Here is a 17,167-nt window from a genome sequence, read left to right as displayed (position 1 = left end):
GCTGATATCCTCAGGCGGAACCCTTGTCACGTATGGCGGCATGTCCAGGCAACCAGTCACTCTGCCTACGTCACTGCTGCTGTTCAAGGATATTTCCGCGCGTGGGTTCTGGATGAACAGATGGTATTTGGATGCAAGCCATGAGGCAAAAATGCAGGATATGTGGAGAAATATTTTGCGTATGGCGAGAGAGGGTAGTTTTGTGCAACAGCCAGTGAAGAGCGTACAATGGACTGGTGGTGTCAGCGAAGTGCATGATTTGATCAAGGGTGCTGTCAATTGGGAATCAGGCGACAAGCATGCGTTCGTGTTTGAGTAAAAAAAGCTTTGAGCGAAGCGAGTAAGCAAATAGGACTTTTTTAGCATTGCCTTTTTTTAATTTTTTGCGTAGCAATAAAGTCGAAAAGAATACCACACAAAACTTCATTTGTTTGGGACATTGATGCACTCAGCTATTTGGAGAGCAAGGTCTTTTGGTTTTGTGGATATTATTACATTTCTTTGTTTTTTTCTTTCTGGACAATATAAAAATGGCTAGAAGGTGCTGTCGATTCTTGGCACTTTAAAAAGTTACGATAAAAACTGAAAAACAAGCAGAAAAAATAATAGTAGCGCATAAAAACCCATGACATTGGGAACGTTCATTGAGCGGCTCCATATTTTCCTTTCTTGCTTGTTTTTGCTTTAAATTAAATTACACTTTTCGTTATATTCATTAAACTGTTTTACATATATATTTTATTTGAATATTCAAGTCACCATGCTCACAGTCAACGTTACACTGGCCAATACCACTTCAAAAATACTCGTGAACAAGGAGGACGACACGTATGTCGGCGGTAAAGTGCACATCGAAAACACAAAAAACATAGGTATCAGCAGAATTGTTGTCAATCTGGAGTGCACCGAAATTATCGATACCGACGATAGCAAACCAGAAAGCAAAAAAAAGCGTACACCGCCAAAAATAAACACACAGACATGTGTATGTTGGACTATAAAAAGCATGGAAGAACTGAAAGCTCGACTCAGCGGCAACGTATATTTTTTACCAAACATTCTGCCCCCCGGTGAGCACAATTACTTTTTTTCCATACCCTTATCCAAAGAATTGGACCCTACAGTAGAGACAAATTCTTACAGTATAAAATACGAGCTGAAGACACGGCTGGTGTACCCATCCTTGTTCAAGCCCGATACTGTTGTGACGACGCCCGTTGAGTTAATCCAGATTCCAAAGACACTGGATTTGCATGCAAATGATCAGCTTTTGCTTAATACGCCGGTTCCGAGAATCCGCAAGTTGAAGACATTTCAGCTGGATAAAGTGCCGCTGGGACATTCCGCTCGCTTACGACCAGACAATATTGAACGGAGCAAACCCTTTGTTTTGCACCACCTGTGGGACAACAGCCTAAGCTTGCGTCTAAGATTGCCCAAGGGCCGGCTGTTCGCCGATGGCTCACAGCCGCTGGTAGATATTGAGGCGGTGGCTATTAGTAGCGAGTACAGGCTAACCGGAATAACACTAGTTTTAGAGGAGGTATCCATTATGACTAAACTATCAGCCGCTGAAGTTGCCAGGCAAAAATTGGAACCCAGCTCTATTCATTTGCCGGAAACCGCCGGGGAAAACGCTGTAACCCAAGTTAAAGAACTCAGTTGCTCATACTTTAAACCAAACAATTCTGGTATACAGGAGACAATTGCAACCAAAATGTCTCTTGACGTTCTTCATGCCAGTATACATACAAGTCATCCGGATTTTGGAAATTCTCATTTTCGTCTAATGCACCGGATAAACTACAAGTTGCATTATGAAAAGGTGTGCCCTAAGGATATCCTTGTGCCTTTAATTTATCCTGTGTCTGTGGATGCAAGAGTCAAAGTGGTTGCCAGTGTGCATCGCAAATTAAACCAAGCCAATATTGTACAGCGCGATAGACTGTTTGGAACTGGCAAGGTTAGTGGTAGCGTGGCTGTGGTTGTGGCTCCTGATGCTGTATGTAAACTGTGGGGGATTCGGAACCTGGAGCAGGACATTGTGAGCGAGGCACCGGCGTATGTGGCCAATTTAATGGATGATTTCGAGTCGGTAGGGAGTAGTTCTAATTCTGGAGGCATAATGATTCCTTCCATGATGCCTATGCCAATGGGCATGAGCGCAGAGAATACACAGGTGCAGTATCCGCCAGTGCATGGAATGAACATGCCAATGCCACCAGCTCACCACCAGGAGCAGCCAATCCAGACCTCGCTTGAAAGCTACCCGCCCACTGCGCCAGTCAACAGCATTGTTTCAGCTTTTAACTTAAATCATACTTCTGTTGCTACTAATTCCGCCGTAGATACACCGGCGCCAAGTGATTCGCAGATTTTAAGCAGAATCACAGGATTTACTCCTACGCCACCGCCACCTGTGCAGCAGCAAATTAAATTGTTCCAAGAGTATTAGTTGAATTGAATCAACTGATTAACCATACTTTATTATTACATATTTGCCAGAGCTGGATGCACCCAGGCATGATCACGCCACATTGCTTATCCTTTTAGTTACACAGTGACACACATCACATAGCTGTTCTTTTTTACCATTTCAGTGCATAGAACTCATAATATCCATCTTATTGAGTAAATAGTATTACATTCTTTATATTCCGTTTACAGAACGTTCACATTTCAACATTAAGTACGTACACATATCATGACGCGTTTCTGTTTTAATGCCCTTATTTTTTACAACTTGCAAATACACATACTATACAATTTTATATGTCTAAATACAGGTATATGCAGCGACATTTGTTAATGGATATTATATCCATCGATTTTGTAAAATTATACAGCGTACAAGAGCTAATAACGGCTATTGGATTGTTATTGTGTTCCCATGTCTGCTGCGGAATTAACTACGAGCTTACATGTTCTAATTAGAACTAGCAAAAAATGATCAGTCACGAGTAAGTGCGCAGTGTCCCTGTTTTTTCACATTGTTTTATTTTGTTTTGCACAAGATATGCGAAGAACACAACAATTACAAGTCATGCCTGCGCAATTTATATTATTGTTTTGTTGCAATTGCGTTATGCTCTAGTAAAAAATAGATACATGAATTTTGCGAATGCATAACATTGAATGAATTGTACAGAAAACCATGTGGGGTTTTTTTATGTTTTACATTGATGAATACACAATAAAGAAGGGAGAGAAAAAAGAATTGCTTTTAAATGATTGATTGGAGAAATAATGGAACCCAAAGAAATAAAATAATATTAAAAAGGGCATTTTTTACATCCAATAAAAATTATTTTATCACTGCCATTATAAAGCCAAGGCGAGACGTATTCGTTTTTGTATTCTCTTTGTTTTTCATTTTATTTAGTGTCCCCAACTATTATTATATATTTTTTGCTTTTTTACTCGGTTATTTCCTTCCTCTTATTGGAAATTATGCTTACGCTTAAAGTCGACCTGGATAAAAACAGCGTTCAATGTCTGGTGCACAAAAACCAAGAGTCCACACTGCGAGGCAAGCTTTATATAGCGACTTCAGACAGGCTCAAACTGCGGCAAATTAAAATACGTCTAGTGAGCACAGAGCTCGTCGACCTCCATGATAGCGAGTCTAAAAGTAACAGCCTCCAGCCTCTACTGAGAAAAAGCTCAAAAACAGTGGGCACATGGATAGTCTGGCAACGCGGCGACCCGCAGCTCTCAGACACAGACAACTCTTTCAAGTTTTCTCAGGGTGCGCTTGATCCTGGAAACCATCACTACTCGTTTGAGGTTCTTTTGCCCACGGGGCTGGACGGAACAGTGTCGACAAGGGTGTATGGTCTAAAGTATGAGCTAGAAACACGACTAGAGCACTCATTTGTACTGAAGCCCGTCACTACACTGCTGACGCCCGTGGAAATAGTGCTAGTTCCAAGGACGCTGGATTTGCACAATGATGACCTGATATCGCTGAAAACTAAGCAATACATGGGCAGCAGTCTGGACTTATCGCGGCCAGAAAGTGTGCCGCTGGGACAGTCTATTTGTTTGCGTTCAGATTTGATTGACCATACAGAAAGCTTTGTTTTGCACCATCTGTGGGATAACTGCCTGAGCGTTTGCCTGAGACTGCCCAGGGGCCGTGTGTTTCATGATGGCTCGCAGCCGCTGGTAAATGTGGAGGCCATGCCTTTCAACAAGGATTACAGATTTACAAAACTGACGCTATCTTTGGAGGAGATTACCATTGTGGCCAAGCCTGTGGTCAGCGGGGTTGCCAAAAATAAGTCGTCGACCAGTTCTGCACTTTCTCAGGCATTCGCTGAAGTTGACCAGTCTATTGACCCAACGCACAATGCTTGGAAGTACGTGCAGAATTGCTCACTCAAGTATCACAACGCCATCACCAAAGTCAGCGAGCTCAACCACGTTGAATTCACGTCAAACAACTTTAGCGCGCATGGCATAATCGCAACCAAACTGTTGCTAAAAGTTCCGCAAATGGGAACCTATTCCATGCACCCAAACATTTACAACTCTCATATACAGGTCCGGCATCAAATAGTCTACGAACTTGAATATGAAAAGGTGCACCCTGAGGATGTACAAGGGTCAACTGCATCTTCAGTGTCGGCTGATACAAGGATCAAGACAGTTGCCAGTGTGTACTGTGCATTGAGGGAGGCCAATATTGTGCGGCGCGAGGAGCACGATGGCAGGAATACATTCAAGGGCACTTTGCCCGTAATTCTAGTGTCCAGGCGTATTTTTGATTTGTGGGAGATTTGTAATTTGGACCAGGACACAGTGAGTGAGCCTTCAACAATTGCAGCGGCAATTCTAGACAATGCGCAGGTAGTGGGTAGCAGCAGCAGCAGGATGCCAACTCCTAACATCATGGCACATCTGCAGCCTGGGTCTGCAATGTCGCATACTTGTTTGACAAGCCAACTAAGCAACATGTCGTTGCAAAGCGCTGGCAGCAGTGCGCACAGTGGAAATTATATCAAAAAGCAGCAGCAGCAGCCACTTGAGCAAAACAATGATGCAGATGCTTCCCATGCATTGTCGTACTCGATGCCAGGAACTGACCACTTTTCGGAGCCAAGCTGGCCAACTGGTAACCCCAATGTAGACACCAGTTTATATAGGCATAGCAGTGGTACGCCAATAATTCCTATGGTAATGCCTATGGCAATACCATGGGTGAGCAATGAAAGCACAGCATACCCGCCTAGTATTTCCGAACCAATGGGGTTCAGCATGGTGAACCTGCAGCCACAGCAGTTGCCAATGTACCCATTTGCAGATCCCATGGTGTTGCCGACACTGCCATTGTCTCCACCATTATTGTCACTGGCTTTTGATCAGCAGCCGTGGCAAACACCAGTGTCACCGCTTCCGTCGGTTGCATTTCGTTGGACAGCTGCACCGAGTAATTGCGCAGCTCCTGAGTACAATCCGAATTTTATCACCGATACCGATGTTTTGCCCAACTGTCCGGAGTTGCCCTATTGTAATGACATGATGTCTATTCCAGTAACGGTACAGGATCAAATTCGCATATTCCAGGAGCAGCAGCGCATACAGCAGGAGCAGTTTTGTCAACAGCTCAGCGAGGAGTATGGCCAATTAATAGGCGGGTTCCAGCTTCCGGCTACAACCACAGGTAGTATTTCTAGGGTTAATCCGCCAGTGCCAGAATCTGAAAATAATGTTGCTGGGCAATCCAACGTGCCATTGTTATCAATTACAGCGTCTGTGCCCATGGCCACAGCGAGGTCCAATTTCGAGCATGTATTTTCAACCAGCCCATTATTAGAAACACAGCATCATCGAGCAACCCAAGTATCATCCAACACGTTGGCAGGCCTTATTGCCGTGCAGCCGCCAACCGGTATGCAAACAAGTACAACAACAGGTAATTTGAGTGCATCCAGCACACTCTTGCTCCCATCTACAACCGGGGTCTCTTCGTTTACGGCAGTTTCTACAACAGCGGCGTTCGCAGCTCCTGTAGCTATGCTGGTGCCGGTGGAAGTCTCAGCAGAAGTCTCAGCAGAAGCGGAAAATGTAGAAAATGTGGAAGCTGTTTTATCGCCGCCGCCGGTTTATGATGACATATTGCCGCCTGAATATGAAGTACCAACTCAACAGCCGCCACCGTACCGGGCAATTGAAAGCAGAAGATCACAGCGCCCTAGAATACGTCGATAAAATAAAATAAAAGATTTATCGGATGTAACATGGCTACAAATATACATTTATTAAGCAAATAAATTATATTTAAAAAACATAAAATAACGGGGCTAGAAGCGGTTTTGGTTTTTTTTATTTTATTTTACGGGGTTTAAACCAATAAATAGACACTTTTAGCAAAAATGGCACACTATTAGCGTAGATTTCCTCTTTCATAAAATATGAATGGAAATTGAATATTTTTGTGGAACAAATTAAGTGGAAAAATTAGAAAACACCGAACGCGTTACCAAACAATACACCCCTTGTGGGGACCAATTATGGACCTATGAGCCTGAACGAGGTATTAAAAACATCTCGATCTAGCAATGCAAATGGCAGGTCCAGGCCTGTCTTGCAGCTGCCCTTTTCCCCTCCGCTCGCCCTGCCCCTAACAACAAAGCTAAACCATCAGAGGTGGGCGAGATTGAAGGCAGCCGCTGGTAATAACCCTTAGCTCTAGAGCCACGGTGGCAAGCGCCACCGGTCTGATGTCCAGGATGTGGTCTCCCCACAGCCGCGCTTCTACTATCCCATTAAACGCTGTCTTAGCGAGCTAACAAATGACTTTTTCATAAAAACGGTTTTTGTAGTGCTTTATTACATTTTCTTTCTTTGGAAAATTGACGAATATACATATGGGGCCAGTGCCTTTAAAATCTTTAAGAACAAAGTCATTAGCCAATTTATTGCTATCGGCAATCACTTGGATAGGTGCTTTAGTGTACTTTGTGTTCATACGCAATCGGCTTATTATCAGTAAAATCGTATCGTTTGATAAGAACGGCATAACTTTACATTCTGGCAAACTCTTATTGTATATGATTAGAGTACAATTGACAGTGTTGAGCAGGTCTACAAGTGTTGTGCAGCTACTTGCGCGGGAAAGCACGTTTGAATAAAAAATATTTATATATAACGCTAAAGATAAATGTATATATATTTTTTATGATAAAGAGAAAGAATAAAACTACATGAAAAGGGTGGGCGAGGGTTAAATATACCCTGTAAGTGTGCAAAACTACTTTTTTTGCAAATAAAAAAGTGTATAGTAAAACGTTCACTAAAGAAAAACAAAGTAAAGATACATTATACTGTTGCGCAGACTGAAGACATGGAAGTGGATGTTGAGGTCGAGAATCGCGAAACAGGTTTCTACCTGCGTGCCAATTGATACGACGCTAATTGGATCATGCAGGCGTAAATTAAGGAGGCATTATATTGATACCCAAACATGCTCCCCATTCTGTAATGCACACGCATGAGCGTACACGCACGAAAACCACAACATTGACTTGCCAAGATACTGGTCTACTCGCAGAAGATCCAGTCCTCACCAATAGAGCGCACAATGGACAATGTGCACAACAAAGGCGACCGGGCACATATATAAGATGAGGCTGGCCCCTAGTAGTACTTTAGAAACATCAGTAATAAAACCTTTTATAAAATCACCCCTAACTTTTAACACTAGACAACTAGTGCTCCTCACACCCCCCTCTTACTATAACAATACAAATAAATAAATAAATATACAAAAGGTGACTTGGCCTAATAAAAAATTTTGCAAGTGCGGTAAAAAAATAAAATAATTCTATAAAGAAAACTATAGACTTTGTTGGTTTTACTAATTTATGATTTTCTAATTACCAAATAAAATATTATTGTACCCATTTAGTTATTATCAGCCGACAGTCTCTCTCAGGATACTTTGGTTTCGATGTAAGAAACCGGGTCATCAGCATCCTCTCCCTTGCCCTTACATTCCTCAGGGACTTTCATGTTATAATCCTTCAAGATATTAGCCAACACAACGGCAATATTCATCCAGGCGAGGTGCTTCCCCACACACACTCCCAGCTTATGCCCAAATGCAAACACATTATGTTTAGCCCTCGGGTCATTTATGGATCTCCCAGGATCGTAGGGCAGTGGATTATCCCAGTTTTCCGCACTATGATGGGAGCCCCAGATATTGGCAAAGACGCTGGTGTGGGCTGGGAATTGGCGGTTGCGCTGGGTGAAGGTGTATGGGCAGGTGCGCAGTATTTGCATGCAGGGCGCTGGGATCAGCCGCATGGACTCGTGGATGCATGCCTGGAGGTATGGCAATGCATTGCGGATTTCAGCAAATGTCAGAGTCTGTGGGTGCTCAGGGAGAGTTGATTGGATTTTGCACTGGGTCTTTTTGAGCCAGTGCAGGTGCAGAAGAAGCAGGTGGAGGGTCTAGGTGAGTGTGTAAGCGGTGGGGTCAGTGCCGCCGATGAGCAGGAGGAGGGCTTCGGCGCGGATCTCATTGTGGGACAGTTTGGTGTTAGACTATGAGTCGGCGCAGTCTAAGAGCGCTTGGAGGAGGTCTGGTTGTGGGGTTTTGCTGTGGATGCATGTGTCAAGGCATTTGTCGACGTAGCGGCTGATGCGCTCATAATGGTGCTCCCACGGCCCACGTCATCAGGCGGAAGACCGGCCGCTGGAGGAAACCCAGAATTGTGCAGATGGATAAGTAGTTACAGGCTTGGGAAATACAATGCAGAGTAGGTTTGTCGCCGGCGTCGATTGTTTGACCAAAAATCAGCCGCAAAATTATACTGAATGTGCAGAAATTGAATGTCTCGCAGTAGTTTGCCTCCTTTTGTTGTGCAATAGCAGCGTCCCAGAGCTGCTTGAGTTTTTCAATGCCGTGGTCGAGGATCAGCGGCTTTATTTTTATTACGTGGGTGGCGTTGAATTAGGGCCCAAGCATGCGGCATTTCATGGTGGTTTTTGCCGGGTCCTGGGTGCTTATTAAACTGTCAGTGCCGGCGAATTTGAGAATATTGTAGTACGGGTGTTTGTGAAACTGGGACGAGCTGAGTACCTTCCAAATGCCCCTTGGATCAGAGATGCTGATGCTTGAGGGCTGCGCCTTGTGGAGTGGCCTGTATTTCTGGCTGCTGGTGATGGATTTGGGCGCCATGTTTCCACTAATAACAATGACTTTGTAGTAATGTGCGGTTAGCCGGCTGAGCAGGGGGCCGGGTATGCTACCATTTGCTAGGGTTTGTGTGAGGATTAGGTAGGCAATAGCAATGGCGAGAATAGTAGTTGTGAGAGTTGCTATAGAGTATGGATCGGTGAGAGAGATAGAAAGCGTTGTGTGAAAGCTACTATTTAATTTATAAATAAAAGATGTTTATTTTTATTTTACGTAGAGAAATAACAGTTGATACATGTCAGATATTTATTCATGTTCTGATACAAAAAAATGCAAATCATTAAAAAAAGCCACACAACGCAACCTAGATGGAAGATGAAGGGCATGATGATCCATATATGTGGGAAATGGGGGTGTAACTGTTATTTTCGCACAAGCTGTGGCTGCATTGATCAATGGAAAATCGGTGTGCATAGATGAATGTGTTGGAATATAGGAACGTTCTATGAACTTTTAGATAAACTATAATGATATAAAGTATATTTTATAAATAAGTGCTATGCACTGTGAAAGGTAAAGAGTAGAAAGCATATTGCTTTGGTCACTGTGTGACTTATTGTTTGTGTTGCTAAACAGCCAAGACTGGTTAATCAGTTGATCGCCATCAACCAATAGAATGGGGTTGCAGAAGAGGAGGCATGATATATGGGACAAGGTGTAGTAGAACAAGGAGAAGAGACAGTGTGGAGACATCAAGTGGCATGCACAGCGCCACCTCTTAAATAAAAAAGGTGCATATCTGCCGCCAACTCAGCTTTATCAAGCCACAAGTGAGCTACACGTGATTATACCTATAACTATAACAAAGTGCCAACGTTTTGACAAGGCATAAATAACGAAGGCACAAAATTTCCCCTTCCTTTCAACACCTCTAAACAATAATAAAAAACATTCATTACATTTGCACTTTTATATTTTAATTTAATCTCTAATATCCAAAAGGAAAAATGCTTCTGGACACGCTCCCGTCAAACATCCACAAGCAGATCCTCCAGTACCTTCGGTCATGGGACTACACACAAACCGATCTCCGATCACTCTCCCAAGTAAGCCGCCACCTCCGCAAACTCACACTCCCAAGCGTCTACGAGTACTTCACTCTAACAGACATTATACTTTCACAAGACTATGGTAATTTCTCTGCCGTGCAGCCGCATCTCTCGCGAGTATTGGTGGCGGACGATCCGGAGATTTCAGATGATCAGTGGGTGGTGACATTGGATGAATTGGAGAGGATGAGTTGGGAGCATGTGAGGATGGTTTCAGTGGAGCTGGAGGGTCTGCGGTGTAGGCAGGGGGCCGAGTGTCGGAGGAGGATTTTGGCGTTTGTTCATGGGCGGCTTGGCCACGTGGCGGAATTGTGGGTCGGGCTGGGTGCGGGAAGCTCTGAGGTTGAGCGGTTTTTCACCAGTGGTGGATCAGGGGCGTTTGCGCAGGTTGAGGAGCTTAGGGTTATTGGCAAGACGATGGGTGCGGAAGTTCTCGGGATGCAAATACCGGAGTACCCACATCTAACGGTCGTGTATCTGGACGGATCAGCGGCGCGCAGCACTGATATTCTGGAGGTGGTGCGGCGCAGTAGCAGTACGCTGGCAGATCTTAACATGGATGAGTTCCAAGCAGAGATGGCCGTGGCACTAGGCATGTCACCCTTGGCCGAGCCATTGGTGGTGTACCCGGTGTTGCGGCGGCTAGCAGTGTCCAGCGCCAACGACCATGAGGGTGACCTCCTGGACGGCCGCAGCCTACCGGCCGTAACCTCGCTGTACTGCAGCCAGACACAGTACCCGGTGTACAACGGCAGCAACATCATTTCGAATAGTACGCAGGTGCGGCTGCTGCGGCACCCATGGCCGGCAGCCCGCTGCCTGGCAGTCGACGCGCTGTCCCGCGGCGACCTATTGCTGTTGGGCGAGTCATTGCCGCAGCTGCAAGTACTAAGTATGGGGGCACTCGGCGGCGACGTGCATCTGGGCGACATCCACCGGCCAGCAGCAGCACTTCAAATGCGCGATCTAGGGGCAGTACTTAGTGCGCTCCCAGGGCTGGTGGATCTGCGCATCGAGGTGCCGGAGCCGTACGAGGACATGTACACTGGCCTGGTAGAGGAACCCGGCAATGCAGTTGACCGGCCGGCGGACCCGCTGATGCTCGCCACGGACCTGGTGCCGGAGCCACACTTGGCGCTGCGCCACCTGACGGTCAACGCCTGGGCGTTGACCTTTGACCAGATCCTCGGCGTCATTGACGCGCTGCCGCAGCTCAATGCGCTCGAGTGCGTGCTGCTGTTCAGCTCAAGACACCCGGCGACCCGGCAGATACACGCCGGTGGCAACCATTTGGCATCGGTCAGCTTGGCCCACACGGTGCCGCTGAGGATGAAACACATGTTCAAGGCCAACCTTCTGCGATTCGCTGGCGCGCTGGCCGGAAAACGTCTGAGGGCTCTGGACGTCTACGGCGCACTGGAGATCACCGGCATTGAAAAGACACTGGAGCGCGCATTGCCCGGCTGCGTAACGAACTTCTACCCGCTGGTGCCGAGCTTTGAGCAGGAGTACGAATAAAAGAAATATAGAACAAATATGGGGGGGGGAGGGGGTAATAGAAATTAGGTTGACCTTTAAAAGCGATTAAGAGATCAGCGACTCGATCTTCATCCGCAGGCTACTTGGCATCTCGGGCGTCGCCAGCACCGCAGCGTATACCACCGGCAGGGTCAAAGCGCAGAAGTCGCGTGGCGCAATGCGCATCTGGCCCATCAGCATGGTCAGCACATGGGTCTGCGGCCACAGGCTGCTGGCGACATGCACCGGGCGCAGGACGCCTGGCGTAACATGATCGACATCGACGCAGTGGGCGTCATCGACAAAAGCCTTGACAACGCTGGTGAACACGTACAGGGTGACGGCCCAGCGGCGCACAGGCAGCAGCAAGCGCAGGAGCCGCGCCAGACGCATCAGCCCGTCCGCCTGCGAATCGGCATCCTGCGTCATGCGCACGCTATTGAGCGCGACGATCTGCTCGACGATCCCGATGCCCCAGGCGCCCAGGTCGGCCAGCGGCAGCACGCCGGGCGAGTCGCCGAGCTCCAGCAGCTGCTGCAGATGGCGGGCGGCCGCCAGGCACTCCCACTGGCTCTTGTGCAGGACAATGGCCTCGCCCAGGGGGTCGAAGCCATGGCCGTTGAAGCCCCAGCGCTGCGCACGCGCCTCCGGCCGCAGGTTGGGCGCCAGGACGATGCTGCGCGATAATGTCGCGTTGGCGCCCGTGAACGCGTTGGGCGACGCCGGCGGGCCGTGCAGCAGCGCCAGCCCGAAGGCGTGCGCGCGCAGCCGCGCCGACTCGTACGCCAGGTGCAGCGCCAGCAGCCAGATGTCGGCGGCGGCCAGCGGCTTGTGGGCGGCGGTGGCGGCGTGCACGTGCGTCAGCTGCGCGTCCCACTGCGGCGGCCAGGCGGCACGCCACGCCAACGCGTGGGCCTCCCAGCGCGTCAGCGCCGCGTGGTAGTGCGGCGCCGGGCCGAGGCCCTCGCGCACGTCCATCAGCGCAGCGTGCAGCGGCGCGACGATCACCTGCAGCCGCCAGGTGGCTGCCTGGTACGCGTGGTGCGCAGCGTGCTGGCACGCGGATGGCGGGAAGCGCGCGAAGTGGCGGCACGCGTCGTGCAGCGGCAGCTCGGGCACCGGCGCGTCGTCGCCGTTGTTGCTGAGCCGCCGTGCGAGCAGCTGCGCGGCCTGCACAAGCTGCGCCCATGCGGCCCAGTACGTGGCCAGCACGTGCTCGTACTCGGTGTCGCAGCGGCCAGCCTGCACGTGCAGGCGCGCGCTGCGCCACGGAAACGACTGGCCGCGGAAGCGCAGCCGGTGGCAAGCGGCCTCGGCAGCCTGGCCGAATTCCCAGTGTGCGGCGGCGCGGCCCGTCAGGTGGCCGTACTCGCTGAGCTTCAGCAGCGCCGCCACGGCGCCGGTGGTCGGCTGCACGGCGCCGCGCTGCCACTCGCGCTGCGCCGCCTCAAATGCCTCTGCGCCGCCGCCGCCCAGCCCGTGCGCCGACGCCAGCGCCACGGCTGCGTGCGCGAGCACCTCGAAGTCGCCGATGCTCTGCGCGTCCAGTGTCGCCCAGAACTGCCGCGTGCCGACGCTGATGCCGATGTCGCGGTGCGCCGAGCGCAGCTGGTGCAGCAGCTGCAGTGCCGAGCTGGTGTCGCCGCCCAGCGCGTGCCGCTGCATGACTCCCAAAAGGAAATTTGCTGTGCGAGCGTCGGCTGGCGACGTGTGGTTCTGAGCGTGGCCCTGGCCCATATGGCTGTGAGCGTGCCTCGGGCCCATGTGGTTCTGGTTCATTTGGGTCTGGTAGTGCGGCTGCCCCACGCCTGGCGCGTCGAAGGCCGGCGCCCCCGCGCCTGGCGCGTCGACAAGCGCCCACATCTGCCTTACGATGTTTTCCGGCAGGCCCTGCGTGGCGTCCCACAGTCGGTGCGACTTGAGCAGCGCCACCGGGTCGATGCCCGTGCCTGTCCGGTCGTCCGAGGCCGTCGTCGGCATGTGGTCCAAAGCCTCTGTCGCTGTCATGTCCGTCGATGTCGGCGACAGACCCGCTATGCAGGTGGACTGCCACGCCATCGGCATTGGCTTTGTCGCTGGCGCTGGCGCTGGCTTTGTCGCTGGCGCTGGCACCGGCTTTGGAATTAAAATTGGCATTGGCGCTGCTGCTGCTGTTGTTATTGTTGTTTTCTGCACTGCTGCTGCTGCTGCCGCTGCTGTTTTCTGCACTGCCGCCGCTGCTGGCAGCTGTGTGCTGAGCGCCGACAGGGTTGTTGCCGCAAGAAGCGTGTCAGAAGCATCAAAGTGTAATTTGTGGCGCTTCACATTCAGGTCTGGCCCCGACTCCTGGCCCTGGTCTTCTGTGTTTGGAAACCGCTTGCGGAACCGCCCTGATTTGCGGTAGCTGCACTCGGTGCTGTGGCTCTTGCATCGTGCGCAAATGGGCTGCTCGCCGCCGCATTTTTGCTTGCGCCGCCGGCATCTTTCGCAGGATCGTAGCAGCGGAATTGCCTTTTTGTCGTCTCTCTTGCCGCGCTGCGTTGCTGCTTCGGCTGTTTCTGCTGGTTCAGCCGTTTCTGTTGTTGATGCGGATGGATGAGAAGGAGGATGGGAGGGATGAGGAAGAGGAGGAAGAGACTTCATGCCTTAAGGTGACCTTTGGAAGAAAAATGATTTTTATTTATCGTTAGCTTTGAGTGTGTGCGAGTGAAATAAAACAAAAAAAAAGTTAGTCTCGGTGTGTCGGAATTCAGAACACTTAATAAATAAAATTATTTGCTAAAAAATAAAGACTGGGAAAATAAAAACCACCATTTCTTCAGTGCGTCGGCTTGTAACATTTCTTTCAAAAACTGTCGGACCTCCTCTTTGTTTCCTTGTTCAATTTTTTCTTTTCATCCGTTAATTTTCTTGTTTCCATTTTCGGAAAATATAGATAAAAGAAAAACAGAATAATGCCATCACAGTCGTACAAATAAAATGATAAATAAATAGACATTTCCAAAATCACAGTGTAAAAACATGAACGAAAGAAAAAAAATGGATTGCCGATGCGTGTTATATTTTTCTGGTACACTAAGAAAAGAATGAGGCTACAAATATACTTCAAACCGACACCCTTCCCCTCATAGTGTTTAGAAACTAGAGACAATAGACCATTATGGTTGACAATACTATTTAATTTGCTGCTTCTTTTGAAGAGGAGAAGCAGGGGCAGATTGATTCTTACGCGCATGCTTGGTCTTGGGCTTGAGCTTGATCAAATTCTCGGGCGTTGCTGTAGACCCAGATTCAGCCGACTCTGACGATGCCTTTTTGTACAAAAAACGGGGAGGCCGCTCGCTTGTAAGCAGGGCATTAAGGATGATGTGAAAGTTCAACGCCGCAACCATGTCACAATTCTACTTCTGTCTGCCTGATAGCACTTTTTCGCCATCCTTGGATTTTGGTTCCGTCGGCCCTAAAGGTTTGCAGGCAGTTTTTCATTGTGCACTGGAGCAAGCTGTGTCATAAAATTTGGCAAGGCTTTTCTACCGCTGGAATTGTATTAACGCCTGTTGCAGCTACCTGCTCCTGCTGCTGCTGACCATTCTGCTGGTGCTGCTGCTGCCATTGCGACGTGGTGCTTGTGCTTGGGATTCTTCAGACGAGGATCATCAATTTTGTGAAATTTCTCCATCCTGCTCTTACATGCTGGGCAAAACGTTGAGGTGCAATACTCATCGATCAAACAAACAGTGAATCCTTGGCCTATTAGCATTTCCTGCAGCCCCTTGCCACGAATTGGCTCGTGGTAACGGGCCATTCCTGGGGTCCAATTGCCAATAATAAGGACAGGATCTGGCTCAAATTTTGCACGCAAAGATTTTGCAAGTTCGACGTCAGTGCGCCTTCTGTTGACAAAGGAAAAATAGCGGAGCTTGGGCTGTAGGGGGTCAGTTGAGCTGCTGCCGTCATACTTGCAACTCTTGCCAAGGGTCTAGCGTGCTGTGATAATGTTCTGCCAAAACAAAATATCCCTTTCGGCGTTCTAGGAAGTACTCGGAATCTAACTTGCAATCAAGTGTGCTGGACCCAGGGTGGTTGAGCGCGCGCGGGATCCTCAACAGATGTATACCAACCATTTGTTTCCGCCTTGGCAAATTTTGCGGGATCGAGCTTGAAGACCTTTTTTTGCTCCCTCGCGGATCCGACAAAAAATACGCTCACAACGCTTATTAGCCTCATAATTTTTGGTGTGGCAGAAAGTCTTCTTCACCCTTTTTTAATTGCTGTTATACCCCCAGACAATAGAACATGTCCCGTCGATCGGTATCACAAAGAACTGTTTTACCAACATTACCATTAATGACATGTTTTGGCAAAGTATCAATGTATTCCGGAGGGAAAGCCTTCTTACTGCAGGGTACACTATTTATGTTGCTGGTTCTGGTACTGGTTCTGTGCATCTTGTAATTGTAAATTTGCTGTAATTATTTTTGTTATCGTCGTCGTCTGTGTTGGTCAAAGATGTCACAAACATTAATATTATTAGCTATTTATATGCCGCAAAATACATGATGCCGCAGAAATAAAGCTAAAATAATTATCTACATTTTTCTTTTTCCCTCTGTTTTGTTTATGATAAATTGCACTCTATACAAAACTATATAAAAATGATTTTTCTTTATACTTTTACCCGCCCAATGGACACAAATAGTAGTGTGTTTTCAAGTGTTTCTCAACACAACACGGTTAAAAAATACTTCTTCGCATTTTCAAAAATCTGAACTTTTGCTATAAATGTCTGAAAATTCTAAAAAAAAAACACTTTCACTAATGTATATATGAAGTCAGCTACTAAAAATTTAAGATAAAAGTTAATTCAAATATTTTCTCTTGCTTATCATATTTTAAATAAATATATTTTATTACTTTGCTTAATGAGTAATTTTTATTTTACATTCGATTTATGAATTTAAACATTTTTAATAAACAATTACGCGTGTATAACATCTCTGCTATTATACAATGAAATTATTTTAAAATATTGACTTGTGCACTATTTCATCAAATAACCTCGATTTTTCACTGACGTAGGTGTTACAAGTGGTAATTACAGACAGAATATGTTTATTTCTCCACAAGGAGAACAAGGGACGGAATCCTCCATTTTGTGGTGCCCAACACACATTTCAAGCCACTATCTTCCCTTTTCAAGAATCAAGATCGCCATCATGGCCACTATACACATTTCTGTTATTGCTGGCTGACATCAAGGAATACCATGATGTTTACAGCGCTGCCCACACAGCGCTGCCCCCTTTTTCAGTTAAGTAATTTTTAAGACTTGAATATATCGATTTAGACCACATTTTTATAGAGCACGACACATTTCGTCCCTTTTTATGCTCTTCTATGTGGTAAAACAAAA

General features: G+C 47.6%; 2 protein-coding genes across 2 annotated transcripts; both read right to left on the bottom strand.

Moving 5' to 3' along the window:
* Positions 1–633: 633 nt before the first annotated feature.
* Positions 634–1,181, bottom strand: BX661DRAFT_190000 (uncharacterized protein; the record flags this gene model as incomplete). Its single annotated transcript, XM_051537622.1, has 2 exons — positions 634–995; positions 1,142–1,181. The coding sequence occupies 2 exons, from the start codon at positions 1,179–1,181 to the stop codon at positions 751–753; spliced, it is 285 nt and encodes a 94-aa protein (XP_051388537.1). The 3' UTR covers positions 634–750.
* Positions 1,182–15,077: 13,896 nt separating this feature from the next.
* Positions 15,078–15,676, bottom strand: BX661DRAFT_130575 (uncharacterized protein; the record flags this gene model as incomplete). Its single annotated transcript, XM_051532545.1, has 2 exons — positions 15,078–15,155; positions 15,374–15,676. Coding segments are annotated over 2 exons (381 nt in total), but the record flags the coding sequence as incomplete, so codon positions are not given.
* Between the last annotated feature and the right edge of the window lie 1,491 nt (positions 15,677–17,167).

The sequence above is a fragment of the Kickxella alabastrina genome (assembly GCF_025024165.1).
Source record: "Kickxella alabastrina strain RSA 675 chromosome Unknown BX661scaffold_55, whole genome shotgun sequence".
NCBI classification, from domain to species: domain Eukaryota; kingdom Fungi; phylum Kickxellomycota; class Kickxellomycetes; order Kickxellales; family Kickxellaceae; genus Kickxella; species Kickxella alabastrina.
This window is presented reverse-complemented; position numbering and strand designations above follow the sequence as displayed.